The sequence below is a fragment of the Mytilus edulis genome, chromosome 7 (assembly GCF_963676685.1).
Source record: "Mytilus edulis chromosome 7, xbMytEdul2.2, whole genome shotgun sequence".
In the NCBI taxonomy this organism is placed as follows: Eukaryota; Metazoa; Mollusca; class Bivalvia; order Mytilida; family Mytilidae; genus Mytilus; species Mytilus edulis.
In genome coordinates, this window is record NC_092350.1 from 30,100,097 (window position 1) to 30,125,040 (window position 24,944).

The window sequence follows — 24,944 nt, forward strand, 5'->3', positions numbered from 1 at the left end:
TGGTAAGGCGGGTTATTGTTTTTTTTTTTTTTTTTAATGCAGAAATATGTACATGAGCGAGTGACCGTCGTTGTTTTTCTATTGAATATGTCAGGCGTTTTCCTCTTATATTTCAAGTTATTTCCCTATCTATATAGATAGATTTACTTCAACGCCGAAGAAATAAACTAGTACAACAGTACTACAGTACTTTTTATGAAAATGTTTAAAGAAACAAGGAAAGTCTTATTTCTTGGTCTGTATATAACTAACTAAAAAACAAACATTCCGTGTAATGAAGAAATCATCACATTGGAAAATAAAATCCGTGGTTTTACTACCGGTAAAACATGCCGTTTAAACGCCATACTAGTATTCATACAAGCGTTTGCTGCCGATGGGGTAATTAATTATTAAAAAAAAAGTCATAGAATTTCGTGTCTTGAATCAAAATACATATCTATACTTTTAAACGAGAAGACCTCATTTTGTGTGTCGCTTCTCTTCCTTCTCCAATAAATTTAATCATCATGCCTCTGTGTCCTAAAGATACCATGCATAGTCGCATTTGTCATTCATCCTTATGATTATTCAGTTAGGGTTATTTTGGGAGAAAAAACGAAGAAAAAGGCGTCTGGATATTGTTTCCGTCATCAAACTGACTTTTAAGCCATACCCAAGACTTCCGATTTTATACTTTAAAAGAGGGGGAAAGGTTTTTTTTTTTCGTGAAACGTGTTTTACAATTTTTTATTTCACGTGCAGCCGTGAAAAAGGTTCGTTATTCACCGTGTTTCGTGAAATCGATAAAAAGACCAACGTGCAAGAAATGTTTAATCGTTCGTTCATACGGTGAAATGGCCATTTCATTTCGCGTTCTTCCGAGCAGATACCCCCTTTACTCCCCTCTTTAAACATAATTTTCATAATCACTCGGGAACAGGACATTTATTTTCGCGTTATTCTGCATATATATACTATGATTATAATCCTATAATATATGGAGACTCTCTATATAATATAGCAGTGATCGCCGTTAAGAAGATACTTGGAATTCATAGTTGATAGCAAATACACTTTATTTATATTATATGTATGTTCATAGTATACAGAAACGCGAAAACCATGGAATTTAAATACACTTTATTTATATTATATGTATGTTCATAGTATACAGAAACGCGAAAACCATGGAATTTAAATACACTTTATTTATATTATATGTATGTTCATAGTATACAGAAACGCGAAAACCATGGAATTTAACTGACAGCAAAAATAAAAGGACTTTAAAAAAGAGGGAAAGGGCATATAATAATTGTACTGTTTCCAAGTGCCTAATGCTATGTTTGCAATTGATACCTTTCCTGAAATTCTCATAAAATATTTTACAAAAATTCATCCTACAACAGTTTACATACTTTCAATAAAGCTCTAAATACCCGCGATTTCGCGGGTGTACATGTGTTCTAGTTTTTAGCCGTCACGAAAGTTCAGTTCAACATCATATGAAATAACGTCGATCGGAGCTGTGTAAAACTACAATAATTCAAATTTGCTGAAGAGTGAACTCGACTGAACGTTACGCTGAAAGTCTTCAAGATAAAGATCTTCAAAGTCACTATACAGAAGACCAACTTTGAACAATGCATCATGAAAATGAGTTAACGGCCAATAAACCCTTCTAGACAGACATCAACGATTTTATAGACAAATCGGCCTTGCGAACATGCCATGATGACGGCTTGCAATGCCAGTAGTGTCCCATAGATCAAATAAAGCTGACATATTGACGACAGGATTATAGTATCAGAGAAACCGACATCACCAAAGAAACTTTACGTTGACCAATAGACCGAGATGAAGCGTCAAAGACATATGAAACCTACAAGACGGACATGCATCCCAACTACCAACTACCCACGGTATAGTTGACCTTTTGCTTTTAGTATCGGTGAAACTTAAAGTTGATTAGTGATCGTGAAATAAAGTAAATTTAACCCTGTCTGATTTACATGTCGACTTAGAACTGTCATAACTATATATAATAAATGCAGGGCCGTAAATTACATAGAGGCATGTAGGCAGTTGCCTCCTATTGCGGACTGGCAAAAAAAAATGAAAAATGAAAAATGAAAAAAAAACACTGAAAAGAAATAAATTGGTTAAAATCATGCATTATTTTCATAGCACTGGTTTTTAATTTTACGTCTATTAAGGAGATTAAGTCAAAATGTACTATAGAGCAAGCAATCAAGCACACGCAGTTCTACCTAAATGTAAAACAAATACTATTGCTTCTGTTAGCCTTGCCAGTTGGGTCTTGCAGTTGTGAGAGATCGTTTTCGGCCCTATGGCGCCTTAAAAAATGGAACAGGTCAACAATGACGGAAAGCAGATTGTGTGGTCTGGCTATGCTACATATACATAGATGTGGCAATGTTGGCAATATCGAATGCATTCAAGTGCTAAAGACATGGGATTCGTCCGGGCAAAGAAAAATCCCATTTGACAAAGCCTAACCGAATAAAACTGCCAGCCTAAACAAACAGTGTTACGTTACAATAATTTGAATTTTATAATTAAAGTTATGAGTTAAAAAGTATACGGTATGCATTTTCATTTTAAGGTTTGAAAATTGTGTCTTTGAAACGAAGTCAAAATAGCTCGATTGGGACAGCCAACTGAAAAGCCTAATAAACCACAAAAAAAATGCTCAACTTCAAGGAGCCTTTCATTTTAAGTTCTCAAATTGTTTCCATAAAAGTAAGTAAAATTAGCATATGAAGAGTCATAAAGCAGGATAAAGCGTAAACAATCTTACTCTACCAGCATACGTAATCTAACTGTGGTCAAATTATAACTATTTTCAATATATTCCAGGCGCTTATTTCTTGTAATATAACAAAAATTTAACAAGTGGTGAATTCTGGGGAAGTACATAGCATATAGGGAAAAGGCCGGAAATAACATCATTTTCTGCTTAAAAAGGTCCAAAAAACAATTTCGTCTCGCTCCGCTCGGCGAAACTCAACTGCCTCCCCTTACAGGGCAGTCAATTAACGGCCCTGAAATGTCATTCACATGCGTTTGGAGAATTGCCCTCCCCCTTTTTTCTCCATTTTTTGGTTCACTATTTTTTGCAAATATTCTTTAACTTTTTTCAACTGTTTAATGTCTTCTTGTTTTATTAAAACGATTTTACAATAACAATAACATAGATATGATGCCCCTTTATTCTTATTTTCCAACATTACATGTACATCCGTATACAAAATATGAAACATAAAGCTTTAAACCAATTGTTTAGCAGGCGAGACAAAAAAGAAAGAAGAGACCTCCTTTTTTTTACAAATCTTAAAGAGAAGATATCGATATAAACATTCATCAAAATCAAACTAGACCATGAAAAGAAGGAACATATAGTTATAATACACAACCTATATATATACATATACATGTATATCAAGTTATCGACGATGTGAAAAGACGAGCATTCATCTGTTTTATAATATTTAGGTACATATCTGGGGGTAACATCGTAAAAGGCTTGCCGTGTTAGAGAAACATTCGTTTGGGATTTGTATACTTAATATTTACAACAAAGGCTGTAAAATGTCAGTGTTCTTTTCTATCATTTTTTTTTAGATATCATTTCGCAAAAACTTTGACTTTAGCCTGGACGAGACAGTGCCACGCTCTTTGCACGTAAAGAATCCTTGCAATAAGTCTTTGAGTTGTCTGTAGGGGACCTGTAGCAAAGCTAAATTTATGGCCCTATCCAATATATATATATATCCTCATTTCCAGTAAAATAACAAAACATATATTGTATTTAGTTGTTCTCGTTCCGATCATGCACGAAATATTTGTCACTGGACGTTTAACTGTAGGTTTATAACAGTAGACCTTCAATTAGTACAATAATACAAAGTAAAATAACAAAAAAAGAAGATTTCCAAGGACATTTCAAACTAGAAAGCCCCATATCAAATGGCAAAATCAAAAACTCAAACACATCTAACGATTGAAAAACAACTGTCATATTTCTGACTTGGTACAGGCATTTCCTTTAATCAGGAACATATATATTGACGGGAATTGACACTACCTGATTGTAGTCGATTTTTTCGTCAGGGCCAAAGTTATGTAGAAACTGGTGGATTTCTTTAAATACCTGGCTTATATACTCATATTTAATGAGACTGTTGTTTCGTGAATTTTAACCCATATGATATCCCTTCTTTTCCTCTCTTTCATTATCAATAGAATATTGTTTGCATTTATTGTTTAAAATAATCTGTTTAATAAACCAACAACAATGCGGATGGAATGATATAAGATATGTTAGGTTATACTTTCGAATGTTTACACAACAGGCCAAATACCATAAATAAATTAGGTGTATATAACTTAATCATTGTTTGATATCATGACGTGTTCATAAATCGGGAAGTGAAGTTAGCAACTAGAAAATTATTTTCACACGAGATTTTTTTAAACCACAGAAAATTGACTGTCAAAGCAATGATTTACGTTTATCTATTTGTCTATAGACAATCTCTTTGACCCTTGGATTATGAGTTTGGATTGTAAAAACATAAACCATGAAAAAAAACGCGTTTATAACACTGTGTAGTATTTAATGAATACCGATACCAACGTTAACTGAATATTAAAACTGTTTATATTTATTCAATTAGCGCTTGCACGCATCGTTGAGAGTCATGCAGTACCTGTTTGTCTAACTGTGTGTCTTGTCTGTCATCTACCAGTGTGTCTGTCAAACAAATATTTCTCTCATGAATATAATTGCATTTGCTCCTTATTCAGGGAATCGGTGTGACTATGTAATTATGATTGAAATATGGGAAAAGAATTACTGCACCATATATGAATATAAGTTTTGAATCTATTTCATACCTTTTAGTCAGAAAGAAATTAAATATCATAACCCAGGATTTGAAAAGAATAATGTCAGTGTCTTACTATATAATTATATAAATCCTTGATATAGCATATCACTCTGCCCAATAAATATAGTGCTTTAATTCGAAAAATGGAGGCCTTTTTAGGGTCACATGTATACATTAAGATAATTAATGCATGTCCAGTCACAACTTCTGAAATTAGTTTCATTTCTGAAAAAAAAATTCCTTTTAGTTGACATCAAAATTTCCATACCAGTAAATTATTTTTGGAGGAATTTCATGAACATTAGCCATATTTGATCTACAGGAGAATCGTCTAGAAGTTTTTATATAATACTACGTTGGTTCACCATTTGACCTACCACCTGTCTATAACTTGGATCTTTATCTATTGTGTAAGCTATAAAACAGTCAAGATCTGCAATATTATTTAATAATTTATTCTAAATCAGGAAGTTAATAAGAGGAAAATCATTTTCTTGTGGCTTGAATAACAATGACGTCCTAACTCATTGACATACATTTCAAACTTTGAAATCTTGCCTATATTCAAAGACCAATTGAGGTTGAATATGTACCTTTGTTATTGATGGTCTCTTTTTAGTATATGATGATCCTGAACATTTTGTAGCACAAGTAAAATTGTCTTGTTTTGTAAAATAACTTTGCCCATTCAGGAGCCTGTGATTAAGTAGTTGTCCTTGATTGCTGTTTTTTAAATCAGTATTTTTGTATATGGATTATGTAATAAATCATTATCTGACCACTTTTTTTTCATTTGAACATATTGTTTTACATTTCATAAAATTTGGGCATTTTAATATGAATTTGCAATATATATGTGTTTTATAATTTTTTAGAAGGATCTAGGCTAACTTCAATGCTTTAGTCTACATCATTTGGACTTTGGTGGATAGTCATCCCATTGGCAAAACATACAAGGTCTCCTTATTTTATAATAACCTCCTGACTACCCTACACTTCACTTCTTATTCAAAGTATTAGTTAATCCAAAGCATTAACTTTCAAAATGATTGAGCATAAAATTATCAATCAAGAACTTTTTACAGAATAAAAGCTATGTTTCCTGAGCCTGGTTTGTACCTATTTTGTGCGACAATAAAGCAGCAAAGCTCTGTAATTGGTCATCATGTTGTTATCATTTTATTAACTCCTTATAATTTTGATGTGTGTAAAAGGGCTTTTCTGGAATTATCTTCATCAGAAATGCTCAAAAACCAAAATTTTAAAAGCCAAAAATGTATAAATACTTTTGGAGCAATCTAACCAAAAGAGATATAATCATTTGTCATAAAGAGAATAGCCAAACCCATATATTAAGTACTAGGTATAAAAACTATGAATCTAAAATATTAAAATGCACATCTGTTGGGAACCAATGCAACATTTAATTACTCTTGTCTTCAAAACTAGTTAGTTCTAAAGCACCTTTCATTGTTTGAGCATAGTTGATACAGAAATGCCCTTGAAGTTTTAGCTGAAAAGAAAGAATATACAATACACCATCTACAGCTGCAACATACTTAATACAATACATTACAAACTGCTTCTGTTTTAAACTGCACTGCAGCAGTCCCTTAGTATATAAATTTCTCTCAATCATTATCTCTTGATGTACCTTACCAGAGCCAAATAATAACAAACACTTTTATAGCTTTCTTACTTTATTAAGAACTGACTATATTGCACTGAAACTTGTTACATAAAGCCTTTAATAATAAATAGCACCAACAGTTACATTTATACATCTAACATATAATTCAATAATACAATATGTGTAATAAATTGTACCTGGAATGGTAATTAAGTGACTTTTTGGCCTTGTTTAAGTTCTCCAAATAATATTTCTTATCACATGTATCGTGCTTATTGTGATTCAATATGTGTATATATGACTTTTTTTTATATTAGAAAGACTTGCACAATATTCCATTCTGTTCAATTTTAATACAACTTTAATCTTTATCATTTAAATTATCATTCCACAAATGCAAGGGTTAGACAGTGATTCCAAGTTCTTAATCATTTTTTTCATACAAAAAGTTTTACATATTCCAGACCTAGAATCACAGGCACTTGTCTCAGAAAACAAATTTCCTATATACCTTTATATAACATGATTGACATACTTGGGTAAGATTGCTACGGATAATTCCAACAACAAAAGTAGGCGTGTTATACACCATTGTGAAGACAATCAATTTAGATTTACGACATAACAAGTTTTAGTGGGGTTGACAGTCGAGAAATTGGCATATAACAAAATTTTGCCACCACCTGACATTTTTCTAAATCACGAGTTAAGTGCCGTGTGTTATATAATGGTATATAGGGAAAAAAAATCTGTGCCTAGAATTAGTGGTTCTATACAAACACAACAAATATGGTTGACATTTATTAATAGTAACAGAGATTCTGATGTAATGATGAAAAAGAGTTCAAGGCCACATCCAGTGAGAAAGACATGTCCTCCTTACAATCATTCTACAGTTTAAAGACAATGTATATACAGTTGACCTGTGGACATGTTAACTCATAGTAGCTGAGAATCTGATATAGTGATGAAAATTTAATAATGACCAATTGACAGTCTAAATGAGTTCAAGGCAGAGATCAATAAAAAAATCACTCTTTAAGCATAATTAAGTTAACCTTTGACTTATAGTAACTGAGAATTTGATGTATTCATGAAAACTTAATATTGACCAATGAATTATGAAAAAGAGCCCATGGTCACAATCAGAAAGACATGTACTATATACAATAATAAAGTTGATCTTTAACTTATAATTACTGAGAAACTCATCTTATCACAAAAACCTTTTACTTATTAAATGCACCTTCTGTCAGATGGATGAGTACATGTACATCTTTCAATCATTTTGTTTACCAAACCGGCACAGGACATTTGAGCGCATTGATAGGACATTTCAGCGAAAAAAATAGGACGTTTGAGCCCCAAAGTAGAACCCATTTGAGCGCCAGAATTTTCAACCTATTTTAGCGAAAATTAAAATTGTCAAAGCCCATTTTAGCAAAATATTTTTAACCCTTTTTAGTAAATAATTAATATATAATAAATTTTAAAATGTTTAATAGACTCAAGACAGCACAATATAAAACAGTATAAAACATGTCCATTTAAATACAGTACTAATAGAGTAAAGACAGCACAACATAAAACAATAAAAAACTTTTCAATTAAAATACAGCACTAAAAGTCTAAAAGGTTAAATCAAATGTTAAAAGTCTGTTCTAGCTTGGAATTTATAACCTATAGAACGTATGTAATGGGCTCTAGATATATACCCCCTGTACAATACTGTTCATAGAATTGCATTAGGAACTGCTCTTAAATCGAAATCCATCACAAATTAAACGTTTTTTCCTTTGTTCGTTTCAACAACTTGTATTTCCATGATGAAAATATAGTCAACTTAAACATTAAACCAATATAAATTACTTACAAACGAAAGTGAACCAACGCCTGGTGAGTCTGTAGTATGGTAGAGTCCATAAAGTGGATACCCGAGGGTATGCAGGGTCGTTATGATAAAAACATAAAATGTAGAGAGTCTTATAACAATATAAATTACTGTTCATGGTATATATAGTAAGGTGAAAGTTATTCAACCAGGTGTTTCGCTAAAATAGGCTATTGAAAATGCAGGTGAGTGGATTAATTCGGTGCTTAAATGGGCTCTGATGTCTGCGCTCAAATGTCCCCTAGTAGTTTTAATTTTTTCGCTCAAATGTCTTGCGCCTTACCAAACAGAGTTGACCCATTTGTTTATGTAGCAAAAATTGAAAAATCTTGAAAATTGAGGCCGTGTTATTAGCAGGGAAAGTTTCGGTGCAGTACTAAACACATGGTATCATTTTACTTATGATCATTACAGTCACATGTTCACAACTGACCACAAGTCATTCACTCATAAAGGTCACAACTAATCACAAAAAGCTATCTCATGAGTGTTTTTATTGACCAATAGGAATAGTAATTTACTCACGAAGATCATAACCAGTTGATCATACTGAACATGCATGAAATATTTTCCACTTGATGATACAAAACAACAGTTAATAGTTATTAAATGCATGAGGTTAACTCATGAAGGTCTTAATTTATTCCAAGTAACTAACTTGTGTGGGCCACACAAGATTTCAAGTTTGTAACTCATCAGGGTCCTGAGTCAGGGTCACAAAGTCACATGATTACAAGTCATTTTTCTTGTGGTTTAAAACTAAGCTAAAGTCACAACTTATTACAAGTCATTGACTCATACGTATGGGTAACAAATGACCTGAAGTCCTTAACTCTTGTTCTTCAAAACTGACCTCAAGTAACAACTGGTAATCAATGCATCAATTTATAAATTAAATCTCAAACTTTGTCAATTCTTCAAAAATCACAATAATAAGTGCAACCAAATTTTCTGAATTTTCACTATGTTGCTTTACATCAACAAACATTATAGTAATTTTTAAGAGGGCATTATCATAATGTTATGACTACCCATGGCCACGTGATTGTAATATTGACAGAAACTTTGATAATGTGTAGCAGCAGGCAAGGGCATAATCCATGCTTCATTTAAAACTTCTGTTCCAAAGGCAGTCAATAATATTTATCGTGGTATTGCTACTCATAAATAATATTTAATTTATCAAAATATAAGGTATCAAAATAATATTAGGGACAAAAAGGGATATAACTCTAAAATGATAAAGTAGAATGACCGTGATTATCCCTCATGGATTTTTTGTTGTTGTATTGACAATTACACATGAGAGCATATTTATACAAATGAAAAAGTTAAATTTAAATCTAACATAAAATAATAATAGATATAAATTTACGTAGGTTATCAGTAGAAATATTTTTGTCTATATTTATAAGTAATAATATACATGTATTTCAAACAATGTTTTTCATTGGTTAAAATTTATACATTTCATTTATATCTCAAACATCAAATTCATCAGGGAAAAAAAATACAATAAAATCGAGTCTTTTTCAAGTAAAAAGTATACAAGGCTAAAATTAAATAGTCACAACAACCATTCATAAGTAGTACCGGTAATTGAAATCATTTTGAATGATACATGATATATAAACTTATGGATGTAGCATGATTGCCTATGAGACAACTATCTACATAAGTATAAGACAATGATGTAAACCAACTATAGAACAGCCTTCCACAATGATCAAACCTGTAGTTAGCAATAAAACATCTTAGCACGACAAAATGTGAAACAATTTATAAAGATTGCCATACATTCTGGTTATTATGAATGACTTACTATAAGAACTTTTTTCACTAAAGTTATTGACAATGCCTTAATTGAAAAAGAATTCCAATGTGAAAAAAAAATTATGTCAAGGCCAAATATACTAATAATTATGTATTTCATCAATTTTAGATAATTTTCTGTGTTTCAGGTACAAAATAAACATTAGAATAACCAAGGATATGTTTAGTAAGATACTATACAAATCCTTGGTATAACAAGTGAACATTTTTCTCATAGCTTCTTTCCTGATGTGTGATTTTGGAATTATTCTTGTTTGCAGCAACACTACATCAAATTAATGTTAGTGTCAGTCAATAGTGTGAAGAAAAATAAATGCACAAGCCTTGATGAATTAACTCTGGTAGATAGTTGTATAATTGGCAAATAAACAACCTATTCTTATTTTCATACATTTTTTTTAACTTGTTAAAAAGCAAAAGCTTTTCATAAGCCATTTAAACAATCACATTTAACAACATTGAGTGTAAAAAATAAATAGTGTAACAAATTGAGATAAATAAAATTAAAATAATAATAAATGCTAGCTTTGGCACATGTATAGATTCAAAAACAACACTATAAAGGATATAAAATAATCTTTTAAGAATACATTTATTTTTGCTGCATCACAGGGTACTCTTAAAAATGCATCACCAATGACCTTGTATGGTTCTCTTTCTGGTGGACAAACAAACCCTGCCATATCACACATCTCTGTACATGATGGGCAAATTATGTCACCATCATGCAGATATTGATATGCGATGTAACTTATGTGTATTTTTTGTCCTGCTTTAAGACATTGATATGAACGGTCATTAGCATAAATAATAAGTCCCTGTTGTTTGTCACAATCATAACTGTAACAACCACTGCCTGAATGAGAAACTGGATGTAGGAAATTACAGTGTTGTATAATCCATGAATTAGCATGGTTGAAACATTGAGATCCTTGGCCAAAATATTCACCATAAAAATTTAAAGATGGGTGAGGATTATTTTCCTTCATAGCACATCGAGAATCTCTTACAGTTCTGTCACCATCTTTCCATGAAAATTCCTGTAGGTAAGGGCAATAATCTGCTAATGAAACTGATCCTCCATAACGATTGACATCATATGAATTAATACCAGGTAGAGAATTAAAATATCTATAGTCTGAAGGTAAAGCTACATTAAATTCTTGTAAATTACAAAATGCAACAGCATTACGGTTTCTTGTGCATTCTGTTTTTAAAACACCTTGACGAACTGTATCACAGAATGGATGAATGTCCCCATGCCTTGCTCGCTGGGTTTGTATCCAGTCTAAACAACTTTTCTTTACAAAGTCACAACCTAACCCTTTCCCCCAATCTAAATGCTTCTCTCCAAAGTAATTTGCCCTATACCAGCCTGTATCTTCCATCAATGCTAAAGTTATGCGTGATATAACTGGATTTTGTGTATATGTTCCAGTCATAGCTTCATTTTCAAATATTCGTTTCTCCCAGTGTGTTAGATAAGTTCCTATCAACCCCTGATTTTCTAGTTCTGCTCCTTCTAAAGTTGGACAATTAAAATGCTTTCTAACCTCATTGACAACTCTTGGTGTAACAATTAGATTAACTGCATGTGTAACATAACCACTAGCTACTTTCCAATCTGTTCTCTCAACTTTTCGTACAATCTTTTGACTCCATTGGTAAAGACCGAGGACAGAATTAAATGGCGGTAAGTTAGATGATGTAAACCTTGGAGTGTATGGCGCTCCACTATCATCTCTGTAGAATGCAAAAAGTCCAGCTAAAACAAAGCAAAACAACAAGTGTTTTTAACTGGTTAAGGCATATTCTTCATGGCTTGTTATCAGCTTTTTTTTTATATATTTAAGATTCAGGTGTTTGGAAATTTGCCTTTTGTTAAAGATCACAGATTTTCATCTTTTTTATGTCGACCATATAGACTTTCAAAATGGCTAAAATTTAGTATAAATGCATGCTTTTAAAAAATAGGAAATTATGCAAATGTCAAACGTGACAATCAGACAACAATGATGCTGGACCAGGTTTTGATGAAATACCTGTAGTAGAGGTACATGTATTAATGTCCAGGTTATTGATTTAAGGGAGAAATTTTTCCTCTACACCCATATTAACTTTGTTGTAATACATGAACAATATATATATTTTGGAATAATACAGCGGTGAAATATCAGATGTTGCATGTTGACTCCACTGTTTTTTCCTAAAGAATGAACATAAAAAGTGACAAAATATATATCACCAAACAATAAAATTCTGGTTAAAATGATGAATATATATATATGTTGTTTGTTTTAGACAACTGTAGGGGTAGAACAAAAGTTAATCATATACATACATGTATTTCAACACCACAACATTCTATTAAATACACTTTCTTTTGCAGGTAAATAGAAATACAAACAGGTTCAATAGCTTTCAACGGTACCAGGATTATAATTTAGTACACCAGACGCGCATTTCGTCTACATTAGACTCATCAGTGATGCTCATATCAAAATATTTATAAAGCCAAACAAGATCAAAGTTGAAGAGCATTGAGGATCCAAAATTCCAAAAATTTGTGCCAAATATGGCTGAGGTAATCTATGCCTGGGATAAGAAAATCCTTAGTTTTTCAAAAAATTCAAAGTTTTGTAAATAGGAAATTTATAACTAGAGGCTCTAAAGAGCCTGTGTCGCTCACCTTAATATTAAACAAAGGAAGCAGATGGATTCATGACAAAATTGTGTTTTGGTGATGGTGATGTGTTTGTACATCTTACTTTACTGAACATTCTTGCTGCTTACAATTATCTCTATCTATAATGAACTTGGCCCAGTAGTTTCAGTTGAAAATGTTAGTAAAAATGTACAAATTTTATGACACTTGTTAAAAATTGACTATAAAGGACAAAAACTCCTTAGGGGGTCAATGACCATTTCGGTCATGTTAACTTATTTGTAAATCTTACTTTGCTGAACATTATTGCTGTTTGCAGTTTATCTCTATCTATAATAATATTCAAGATAATAACCAAAAACAGCAAAAATTCCCTAAAATTACCAATTCAGGGGAAGCAACCCAACAACGGGTTGTCGAATTCATCTGAAAATTTCAGGGCAGAAAGATCCTGACTTGATAAACAATTTAACCTCATGTCAGATTTGCTCTAAATGCTTTGGTTTTTGAGTTATAAGCCAAAAACTGCATTTTACCCCTATGTTCTATTTTTAGCCATGGCGGCCATCTCGGTTGGTTTGCCGGGTCACACCACACATTTTAAAACTAAATACCCCAATGATGATTGTGGCCAAGTTTAGTTTAATTTGGCACAGTAGTTTCAGAGGAGATTTTTGTAAAAGTTCACGACGGATGACGGACGCCAAGTGATGGGAAAAGCTCACTTGGCCCTTAGGGCCAGGTGAGCTAAAAATATGATCTGCCTGTGTACATGTTGCCGAGCTCAATCTAATCCAGCATGGTTTTGAACAACTTTAATTAGGTCCAGAAAAAAATCATTCTGAGAGAGATTGTATACTAAGTTTGACTGCTAATAATGTTATCAGCTCATACAAACAATGAATTATAATAAATATATTACTGTGGATTCATTATTATTCATTGGATACTAATTTTCATGGATTTCCTGGATACAGGTGAGTCACTAAATAAAGTGTTCCAAAAATTACAAATTTTCTATAATGTCATATGCAAATTTTTGCAAAACCATGAAATCAAATATCAACGAACATGCAAGTTTTACTCAATCCACGAAAATTGGTACCCACGTAAATAATAATTCCACAGTAAGACATACCTGTAAATCCTAGTGCATGTAATATTTCATGTTTGATAGTTGATAATAGCTGAAGATTATCCTGTGATCTGGTAGATATAGTTTCTGGACAGATAGTAAAATAACCTGCTATTGGTCGATCAAGTAGATGTTCCTGCTGACAATGGGCAGCATAGGCAATAGTTCTACCAGTGGAACAACGGGATGTAGATACAGCTGCTACATACAGAAGAAAGTCTGTGTCTTGTACACCTGATCCTGAATTCATACTACTTTTGAACTTTGTCCCATCAAAGTAGTAACATCTTAAAAAGATTAGAAGGGTTCATGAAAAATGAGGGAAGATATTGAGGGGTAATCAATTAATATTATTAATAAACATTTATATATTTTCCCCAAAAGAGACAACACTATAGGTCAGTGTAGCCAAGATGCAATGTAAGTCATTAGTGATCTGTTGTTAAATGTCTCTGATTACTTTTAAGTAAACCTGGTTTAACACCATCACATTTTTTGCTAGACTATCTGCACCATGTGTTGTTCTTTGTTGTTTGTCTTTACTTTTGTATGTCTGTTTTTTAGAAGTTAAGTGTAGTTGGTTGATGTGGTCTTCTGCACTGTGTGGCATTATTGATAACCTGTATGTGACCTAATTAATGTTCATGCACCAATTAATATATAAGACGTTGAAGAGGTTCTCCCAATCATCAATACTGTAAAGTTTAGAGAGATTTAAAAGTTGTACTTGTTTTATTCAGGCAAGACTATGTGAAAAATTTAGTTGTAGAAAAAAAGATGTAAAGGCGTTAACTGAGATTAAATGAATCTTTTACTCCATCATTGAAATTTTACATCTTTAATTACAAAGAGAAATGGTAAAAATACTTCTTTTATACAGATAAATCTTGCCATACCAAGAAAAGCCATGATCTAAGATTGTACCTCACAAGCTTCAATCAAAACGTCATGAATTTTACAATGTACAACAAAATGCTTCCTTAGAAAGATGTCTTGATTTATTAAAATCAATAGATCTACATATTGTATATTGCTATCATGTAAGTGTAAATTATGTTGTAAATTGGAAGTAATAAACAAAATAATAAAAAAAAAAAAAAAAAATTAATTTGACATACTCTTTAAGTAGTAAGGTAAAACAATCATGACAATAAACAGGTTTAAGTGCAATTAAATGTATTACTTTTCAAGATGAGTTTCTGGAATTAAGATATCCCCACATTTAGTAACCGCTGCACAACCACCATCACAGAACCTATGTCCTTGATCATATGTCACACTTAATGGTGATGTACACTGTCTGTTCAATCGTACAGCTAGAACTCCTCTGCGGACCTTCAATGTTCTCTCCCAGTACTGAACTGCTTCGTTCACCAAACTCTTCACAAGTTGTTGTTGGTTATAGGACAATAGGCTTACAGTGTAGTCATAGTGAAGGTGAATTCTTAGGTTTTCAAAAACACTCCTTTTCTGTATATGACCTTTGTGGTCTGTGTCTAAGCGGACATGGCGAATCACTTCATCCTCTGGTGGTGACTGATGTGAGCAAAGCACTTCCTCTTGTTGAATAGGAATGTGTCCTGCCATAACATATTGTAAGAATAGTATGCAAGCTGAGAACAACTTGATATACAACATTGGACTGGTCCCATTCTGGTAAGGTGAGGGAACATACATGTTCAGGAAATTTTATCTACCAATCCATCTTGTTTAATTCTCTCTTATTCTCCCTTAACTCTGTAATGAGAAGAAACACAGATATGAGTACATAAATATTGACAATATCATTGAAAATTTATTAAATTGTATGTCTATAATACTATTTTTAGACTCCTAAATAAAACATGGGACACATTTAATGTTCCCTTATACAGTACATGCATTTACTAGACATGCTAGACAGGTGAAAACCCAATTGAAATAGAACAAAAGAACTGAAGCTCTTTGTTAGAGAACTTAGAAGGCGATAAATGCTTACTGTAATGTTTGCTATAGAAACACAAAATTTAAAGTTAATTATAAAAATAGAAACAAATAAAATGACAGTTTTTGGCTAAATAATGAAGTATTTTATCAGAAAAACACCATTTGCATAAGTTCTCAATTTATCTATTACATGATTAAGCAAAACAATTAGATATCAATGCAAGTTGACGACATGGGTGTCTATTAAGTTGGATCTAAAAAATGCATATAACCTCAGATTTTAATACAAAATTACCACAGACGGAGAACATATCAATCTTTTTGTTCCCTAATTTTTTGTTTCTGTCCTTCAATTATGTGACTTGAGAAAAATTTCCAAACTAGAGGCTCTAAAGAGCCTGTGTCGCTAACCTTGGTCAATGTGAATATACAGTAAAACAAAGGAAGCAGATGGATTCATGACAAAATTGTGTTTTGGTGATGGTGATGTGTTTGTACATCTTACTTTACTAAACAGTCTTGCTGCTTACAATTATCTCTATCTATAATGAACTCGGCCCAGTAGTTTCAGTGAAAATTGTTAAAAATTTACTATAAAGGACAATAACTCCTTAGGGGGTCAATTGACCATTTCGCTCATGTTGACTTATTTGTAAATCTTACTTTGCTGAACATTATTGCTGTCTACAGTTTATCTCTATCTATAATAATATTCAAGATAGTAACCAAAAACAGCAAAATTTCCTTAAAATTACCGATTCAAGGGCAGCAACCCAACAACGGGTTGTCCGATTCATCTGCAATTTCAGGGTAGATAGATCTTGACCTGATAAACAATTTAACCCCATGTCAGATTTGCTCTAAATGCTTTGGTTTTTGAGTTTTAAGCCAAAAAGTGCATTTTACCCCTATGTTCTATTTTTAGCTGTGGCGGCCATCTTGATTTGATGGCCGGGTCACGGTACACATTTTTTTAAACTAATTACCACAGACCTGATTGTGGCCAAGTTGGGATTAATTTGGCCCAGTAGTTTCAGAGGAGAAGATTTTTGTAAAAGATAACTAAGATTTATGAAAAATGGTTAAAAATCGTCTATAAAGGGCAATAACTCCTAAAGGGGTCAACTGACCATTTCGGTCACGCTGACTTATTAGTAAATCTTACTTTTCTGAACATTATTGCTGTCTACAGTTTATCTCTATCTATAACTAGAGGCTCTAAAGAGCCTGTGTCGCTCACCTTGGTCTATGTGAATATTAAACAAAGGAAGCAGATTGAAAATTGACTACAAAGGTCAATAACTCCTACAGGGGTCAATTGACCATTTCGTTCATGTTGACTTATTTGTAGATCTTACTTTGCTGAAAATTATTGCTGTTTATAGTTTACCTATATCTATAATAATATTCAATATAATAACCAAAAACAGCAAAATGTCCTTAAAATTACCAATTCAGGGACCGCAACCCAAAAACAGGTTGTCCAATTCATCTGAAAATTTCAGGGCAGATAGATCTTGACCTGATTAACAATTTTACTTCATGTCAGATTTTCTCTAAATTATTTGGTTTTTGAGTTATAAGCCAAAAACTGCATTTTACCCCTATGTTCTATTTTTAGCCGTGGCGGCCATCTTGGTTTGATGGCCAGGTCACCGGACACATTTTTTAAACTAGATACATGTACCCCAATGATGATTGTGGCCAAGTTTCAAATAATTTGGCCCAGCAGTTTCAGAGGAGAAGATTTTTCTAAAAGATTACTAAGATTTACGAAAAATGGTTAAAAATTGACTATAAAGGGCAATAACTCCTAAAGTGGTCAACTGATCATTTTGGTCATGTTGACTTATTTGTAGATCTTACTTTGCTGAACATTATTGCTTTTTACAGTTTATCTCTATCTAAAATAATATTCAAGATAATAACCAAAAACAACAAAATTTCCTTAAAATTACCAATTCAGGGGCAGCAACCTAACAACGGAATGTCAGATTCATCTGAAAATTTCAGAGCAGGTAGATCTTAACCTGATTAACAATATTATCCCATGTCAGATTTGCCCTAAATGCTTTGGTTTTTGAGTTATAAGCCAAAAACTGCATTTTACCCCTATGTTCTATTTATAGCCATGGCGGCCATCTTGGTTAGTTGGCGGGGTCACCGGACACAATTTTTAAACTAGATACCCCAATGATGATTGTGGCCAAGTTTGGTTAAATTTGGCCTAGTAGTTTCAGAGGAGAAGATTTTTGTAAAAGTTAACGCCGGACGCAGGACGACGACGGACGACGACGGACGACGCCGGACACCAAGTGATGAGAAAAGCTCACTTGGCCCTTTGGGCCAGGTGAGCTAATAATATTCAAGATAATAACCAAAAACAGCAAAATTTCCTTAAAAATACCGATTCAAGGGCAGCAACCCAACAACGGGTTGTCCGATTCATCTGAAAATTTCAGGGTAGATAGATCCCCTCCCACCTGTCAGATTTGCTCTAAATGCTTTGGTTTTTGAGTTATAAGCCAAAAACTGCATTTTACCCCTATGTTCTATTTTTAGCTGTGGCGGCCATCTTGATTTGATGGCCGGGTCACTGGACACATTTTTTAAACTTATTACCACAAACCTGATTGTGGCCAAGTTTGGATTAATTTGGCCCAGTAGCTTCAGAGGAGAAGATTTTTGTAAAAGATAACTAAGATTTATGAAAAATGGTTAAAAATCGACTATAAAGGGCAATAACTCCTAAAGGGGTCAACTGACCATTTCGGTCACGCTGACTTATTTGTAAATCTTACTTTTCTGAACATTATTGCTGTCTACAGTTTATCTCTATCTATGCTGTCTACAGTTTATCTCTATCTATAATAATATTCAAGATAATAACCAAAAACAGCAAAATTTCCTTAAAATTACCGATTTAAGGGCAGCAACCCAACAACGGGTTGTCCGATTCATCTGAAAATTTCAGGGTAGATAGATCTTGACCTGATAAACAATTTCCCCCCCCACCCCCTCCTCGTGCCCCGTCAGATTCGCTCTAAATGCTTTGGTTTTTGAGTTATAAGCCAAAAACTGCATTTTACCCCTATGTTCTATTTTTAGCTGTGGCAGCCATCTTGATACCCCAATGATGATTGTGGCCAAGTTTGGTTTAATTTGGCCCAGTGTTTCAGTGGAGAAGATTTTTGTAAAAGTTAACAACGATGGACGACGACAGACGACCGACGCAAAGTGATGGGAAAAGCTCACTTGGCCCTTCGGGCCAGGTGAGCTAAAAATGAGTAATAATTGCATTGAAAAGAGAAAATTGAGTGCACTTTTTGATGATAGGGCCTGTTTAAGTAGAATATTTTGTCTTGAAAACGTATAAAGCAGGAGTATTTGATACATCATCTCGCTTCAGATTCTATCAGTTTTATATATATCAAGGCTTCAGGTTGACTTTATAACATAAAAAATCACAGTACTAAAAGATCAAATATATAATATATAATAGGTCAAGTAAAATACAAAAAATGTACCTTTCTAATGAATCACAAAAACAGAGTATATACAATGTAGCTATTTTTTTTACTAAAAGTGCTTGAAGACAGTCTTTTAAGTTGGATCTTAAAAATGCATATCTTCGAAAAAAAATATCATTTTTTTGTGTGTGATATCTAACATGTCTAAGGTTTATAGTTTTCAACCACTGAAAATTTTAAGTCTGCCCTTCCATGAAGTATCGAATAAGAATTTTTTTAAATGTTAATGAATTTTCGAAAATTCCACCTGACAATAGATCAGACAATAGGTTTTAAGTTGACTGAATGCAGATAGTGAAGCAGCGGAGAGAACAATTTTAGAAATTTAAATTACCTAAATATCTCATGGAATTTTAATGTTTTAAATTGTCTATCCATTATTCAGCTTCAGAAAAAGGTTTGTCATAAATATACATGTACAATCTGGTACAAATGACGTAAAAAAACAGCCTTAACTGACGTTACCCAACTTGCAGCGAATACCCAACTGCTGATTCGGTTGACAAATCTCATAACTAACACCTTTGAAAAATAATTTGTGAATGTCATTGGTAAATACAGTTACTCTTGAACTCATAAACTATAATGTCATGTTTGTAGTAGTCCTATATGTGAAACACAATGCATCTGAAAATGGTTAAAAATAGCACTGAAAAATCATCTTTTTTAACCTAGCATTATTTGCATGTGCTATATTTTAAAGGTACGACAGTAATGCTGCAGTATAATAACTCAATCGACCTGACTGACTTTTTGATGTTAATTCGTAAGAATATAAATATATGGCTAAATATCTGCTTTTTATCCAGATTTCAAGTCCGGATATTTGTCACACATTACCGAACGATCAGAAAGGAAACCAATTTTGGGACGTACATACATTCAGACGGACAAGGGTAAAACTAAGGCGGGGACATAAAAAAGATTAAATCAATACTAGAGTCAGAAGACAATAGTCAGATTTGTCCTTTTACTGTTTGTTCATAATAATTAATATTTTGTATTTGTATCATCATAAGTGATTTGTCCTTTCAAAGTGAACAGATGATATTTAGTTGACAAATTTCTTAAAGGACATGTTAATTGAAAAGTTAATTTTAGGATTGAGCTCTTACCTGCCTGATAGTGCCTATGTATGGATGAATATCTTCGAAACATTGTTTTGAAATTTCTGAAACAATATTTTTTATTGACGGAAGTTGTGTAAAAGTATTTCAATCTCGGACTGGAAGGGAACCTGTTCCGCGTTTTTCCTATAGTAATACATCACCGCATGGCCGGAGTTTTTGATTATGTGATTACTTGACCTATTTCATTTGATTACCTGACACACAAAAAGATACAATTATTTGATAATCTAGGTCTGTATTTTTGATTTTTCAATTTTGATTATCTTGTTTAAAAAAAAACAATTAATGATTATGGGATTATATTTGAGACTATTATCAGAGACATACATACACATGTGTATATATGTCTCTGCTATTATCATGACTGGTATAAAGTCCGATGTTATATCTAGGGCAAGCCGTTTTACTATTTATTCTAATTTCAAGATATCTCCTATAATATATAAGACATCATCTTATATAATATATAAGACATCATCTTATATAATATATAAGATATCTCCTTTGATATATAAGATATCTTATATAATTTCATTTTCAAAAGACATCTGACTATAATTTAATTTTTATAAGATATCTCATATATTATATAAGATATCTTTAATGTTATATGAGATATCTTTAATGTTATATACAGTTTATATGATATCTTATATACTTTATAAGATATCTTCTAAAGTTTATAAGATATCCTATAAAATATATGAGATAACTTATAAACAATTTTTATATAAGATATCTTATATAGTTTATAAGATATCTCATATACATGTAGTTTATAATTTTGATAAATTTAAATATTTAATGAACTGTTCGGAGACTGATATTCTCACCAGATTTCTTATATATTGACAAATGTATTTTGATTAGACATTCATCAGTTGGAATAATTGCATAATATTGAAGTGTGAGTTTTGTCTATTGCTTATTATAAGTTTCAAAATTGTTGGCTGTTTTATCGTTGTTTTGTTTTGTATATGTTTTTTATATGTTTTCATGTGTTTCAGCGATGATCCTTTTGTACTGGATTTTATACTAAATAAAATTAGTTAGTTAGTTACATATGAATGAAGACATCTAGTGCGATGCACGGTTGTCAAGCATCTGTATTTTTTTTATATATCAAGATATTTTACTATTTTTAGCTCCTGGGTATCTTGCTCGCCTAGTGGATTCCAAGATAAAGTAATTAAAAGACTTTAATTTGTATTAGCTACTTCTCGGACAATTGTCTGTCCGAAGGTAGATATGATTATCCCTTGTGATCTACCTCGAAAATCGTATTGGTTTGGTAAAACTCCGGATTTATACGTATCTCGATCAGTGTTATCGTCCTTAAACTACGGCAATAATTTATTTTGATTTTATTGAACCATAAAACTAATTTTTGACTCTTCACATTTTACATAAACCGCTTCGCGGATTATTCAATGTGAAGAGTCAAAAATTAGTTTTATGGTTCAATCAATTCAAAATAGATAATAGCCATTCATTAAAACAAAACAAGTTTGTACAGTTTTAACAGTGTTATCATGATATGTGATATATATATCTGTCATTTTCCTGATTTTTGATCCGAAAGTGAACCGTTTCAGTATTTTTAATATTTTTTTTTTTCGTGTGACCGTCCGTCTTTTATTCAATATTCGTACGAGAACCCATATGCAACTTTGCTTTCGACAATTTTTACATGTAAATAAATTTAAAGTTAACTATTCACATTTATTTAGGGGCTCAATTAAGCAGAGGAAGTTTCCATTGTATTGTGAATATTTTATGATATCGGAAATTCGTTACCGGCTAAAATGAGCTGTTGGGTTATTAAATTTTTTTTTAACGTCTCCCGATCGTACGAGAACAATCTACAGGTCAATGCCTTAGTAGTTAAACACTCCCATTCGTTGTAGCAGGGACTTTCTATACTTATTATATACTAGTAAATATAGGTCCCTGGTTGTAGTTATATACATGTTGTTATATACAAAAAAGTACACTTAAATTTACGTTAATTCAAGGTCCTAGATAAATAAAATATCTTGCGTTCTATGATCTTGCTTTATATGTTTTTTTAACTTACCAGTTTGATTTCTAACGAAAATATCTTTAAATACAGATAATTGTTTGCATAAAAAATGCTTCCAGGATCCAGCAATACTGATGTTTCTTTAAGTAAGGAAAATCGAAGGAAAACGGGTCATTTTTAGCTATATTCAGAAAAAAAAATCAGCGGTCACAATGTATTTAATGTTAATAATTATAGGTCAAAGTACGGCCTTCAAGCCGGAGCCTTAACTCACCCGAACAGCAATCTCAGCTTGTTTTGCATAAAAATTGCTTCCAGGTTAAAGCAATATTGATGTTTCTTAGAGTAAGGAAATCGAAGGAAAACTGGTCATTATTAGCCTGGCCATTTTATTGAGAGAAAAAAATCGGCGCGGAGCTCCCCAAACCCCCTCTCAAGGGAGCCTCAATCGATGGCCCCAAAACCCATGCCTCCCCTGAATTCGAACCCTAGTTACAGCCCTGAAGAGATCATGAGCATACTTGATGTTCATTACACACCAGTGGCCTTACGGTCATAAAACTAACGAGTCAGTTTTTTGTACTCGTACTCGAAAATCAACCAATCAAAATGCTTGATTTCATGTTTCGAGCATGGTTTTTGTGCTCCAAGCACTGAGCAAAGTTTTATGACTTCAACCCTCTGACTTTATGACTTCAATCTGGGTTGATATGTTACTGGTCTATGTTAATCTATCTATTCTAGATATATAACTATCAGTTTTATCGTATTTGAATAGTAGCTGAATTGAGGTGCATGTTATTTTTTTTCCCTAAGAAAAGTAATCTAGCAATGATGTTTTAAATAAGAAATTTTTATTTTCTTACCTTGCATACACATCTTAATTGCACGATTGTAGGAATACACAATGAGATGAATGAGAACGACAGGTATACACATTCCAGCTGGTGATGCAAGGTTAGATTATTTTGCAGATTAATTGTTATTGACGAATACTAAAATTATATACAACATACTACCTACGGGTGTAATTTCTTGTCTGTATGTGGCGATACTGTACAATTAGATTAATGATATCTGTCTCTTATTTCAACAGCTTAAAGGTTTGCTGCATTACTACAACTGACCAAAGGACATTATATATTATTACTTCTTACAAGTGTGGACACAGATGTATGTGGCGATACTGTACAATTAGATTAATGATATCTGTCTCTTCTCTCAACAGCTTAAAGGTTTGCTGCATTACTACAACTGACCAAAGGACATTATATACATTATTACTTCTTAATATGATACGGTAATTATAGCCGATAGGAATATATGTACATTTAGATTAATTTATATCTCGATTTCTAATGATGAAAACCATAGAAAAACGTTGGCTTGTGTTATTACACATTGTAGCATATTAAACTTAAACATAAGAAAAAAGCATGGTATTTGATTTCCAACGTCTACTATATAATTATTTTCCTCTAACGAGCTCTCGGGAGAGGCTGCTACTACAGTGACTATCTTTTATTCATAACGGGCTTTCGTTTCATAAGACACATACAATTCCTTTTATACGACTTAGTAGTAAGGTATACTCGTTGTCCGTCCGTCCATCGTAAATATTTCCAACAATTATAAATCAAAAACGCTTTCAGCAATTCAATGAATGAAACTTAAATGAATTGTTTATATCTATTGAGGTAAGATCCCTTTATTTTTTCCGAGTTATGGGGTTTTATTCATAAAACAATAAAAATTTCCAGTTTTCTGACTAACATGAAACTTTTTTTGAATTGTTAATACATATCCACATTAGTTCCATATTTGTTTTAGTATTGGGACTTAATTCATAAAAAGAACTTAGTTGAGACATTCCAGTTTTCGGACAATAACTCAAAAACATTTTGAGCAGTTTCATGAAACTTTTGGGGCTCAGTGTGAATATCTCATGAAAGAAGCCTCCCACTTTTTCTACTTTTTTTTTATTTTGCATGAATGCAAATTATCTTTATCACAAACTATGGTAAAAAAATAATTTAAGGCTTTTCTAACGTGTTTTAAAATTAATGATTTTGGTCATCTTGATTTTCTTTCAGTTTCAGTTTATTTTCTCATTATTTCTTCATTATTTCTGTGTTCAAGGATTAGTATAGTACTATACATATCCTTGCTGCATTCAATTTATCTGCATTGTCCTTTAAAAAGCCATATTGTCTCATTTGTAAATCTGGTGCTGATAAAAAAAATTATTGTAAAATGAGGTGTATTTATCAACTTAAGATTCTGCAA

At 32.3% G+C, this 24,944-nt stretch overlaps 1 protein-coding gene across 2 annotated transcripts; it reads right to left on the reverse strand.

Annotated features, from left to right (window-relative positions):
- Positions 1-9,124: 9,124 nt before the first annotated feature.
- LOC139481207 (leishmanolysin-like peptidase) lies at positions 9,125-20,721 on the reverse strand. Of its 2 annotated transcripts, none has more exons than XM_071264370.1 (4): positions 20,621-20,721; positions 15,233-15,786; positions 14,053-14,336; positions 9,125-12,014 (listed from the first exon to the last, which is right to left on the reverse strand). In XM_071264370.1, the coding sequence occupies exons 2-4, from the start codon at positions 15,724-15,726 to the stop codon at positions 10,771-10,773; spliced, it is 2,022 nt and encodes a 673-aa protein (XP_071120471.1). In that variant the 5' UTR covers positions 15,727-15,786; positions 20,621-20,721; the 3' UTR covers positions 9,125-10,770. The 2 variants fall into 2 exon arrangements, with proteins under 2 accessions (XP_071120471.1, XP_071120472.1); XM_071264371.1 differs by having other exon boundaries at positions 20,625-20,715.
- Between the last annotated feature and the right edge of the window lie 4,223 nt (positions 20,722-24,944).

Excerpts from the sequence above, each read along its gene's own strand:
- LOC139481207 (XM_071264370.1), bottom strand. The coding sequence starts at position 15,726 with ATGTATGTTCCCTCACCTTACCAGAATGGGACCAGTCCAATGTTGTAT. Across the intron at positions 14,337-15,232 it reads CCAGAAACTCATCTTGAAAA|ATGTTACTACTTTGATGGGA; the intron begins GTAATACATTTA and ends AATCTTTTTAAG. Across the intron at positions 12,015-14,052 it reads ACATGCACTAGGATTTACAG|CTGGACTTTTTGCATTCTAC; the intron begins GTATGTCTTACT and ends GCTTTGTTTTAG.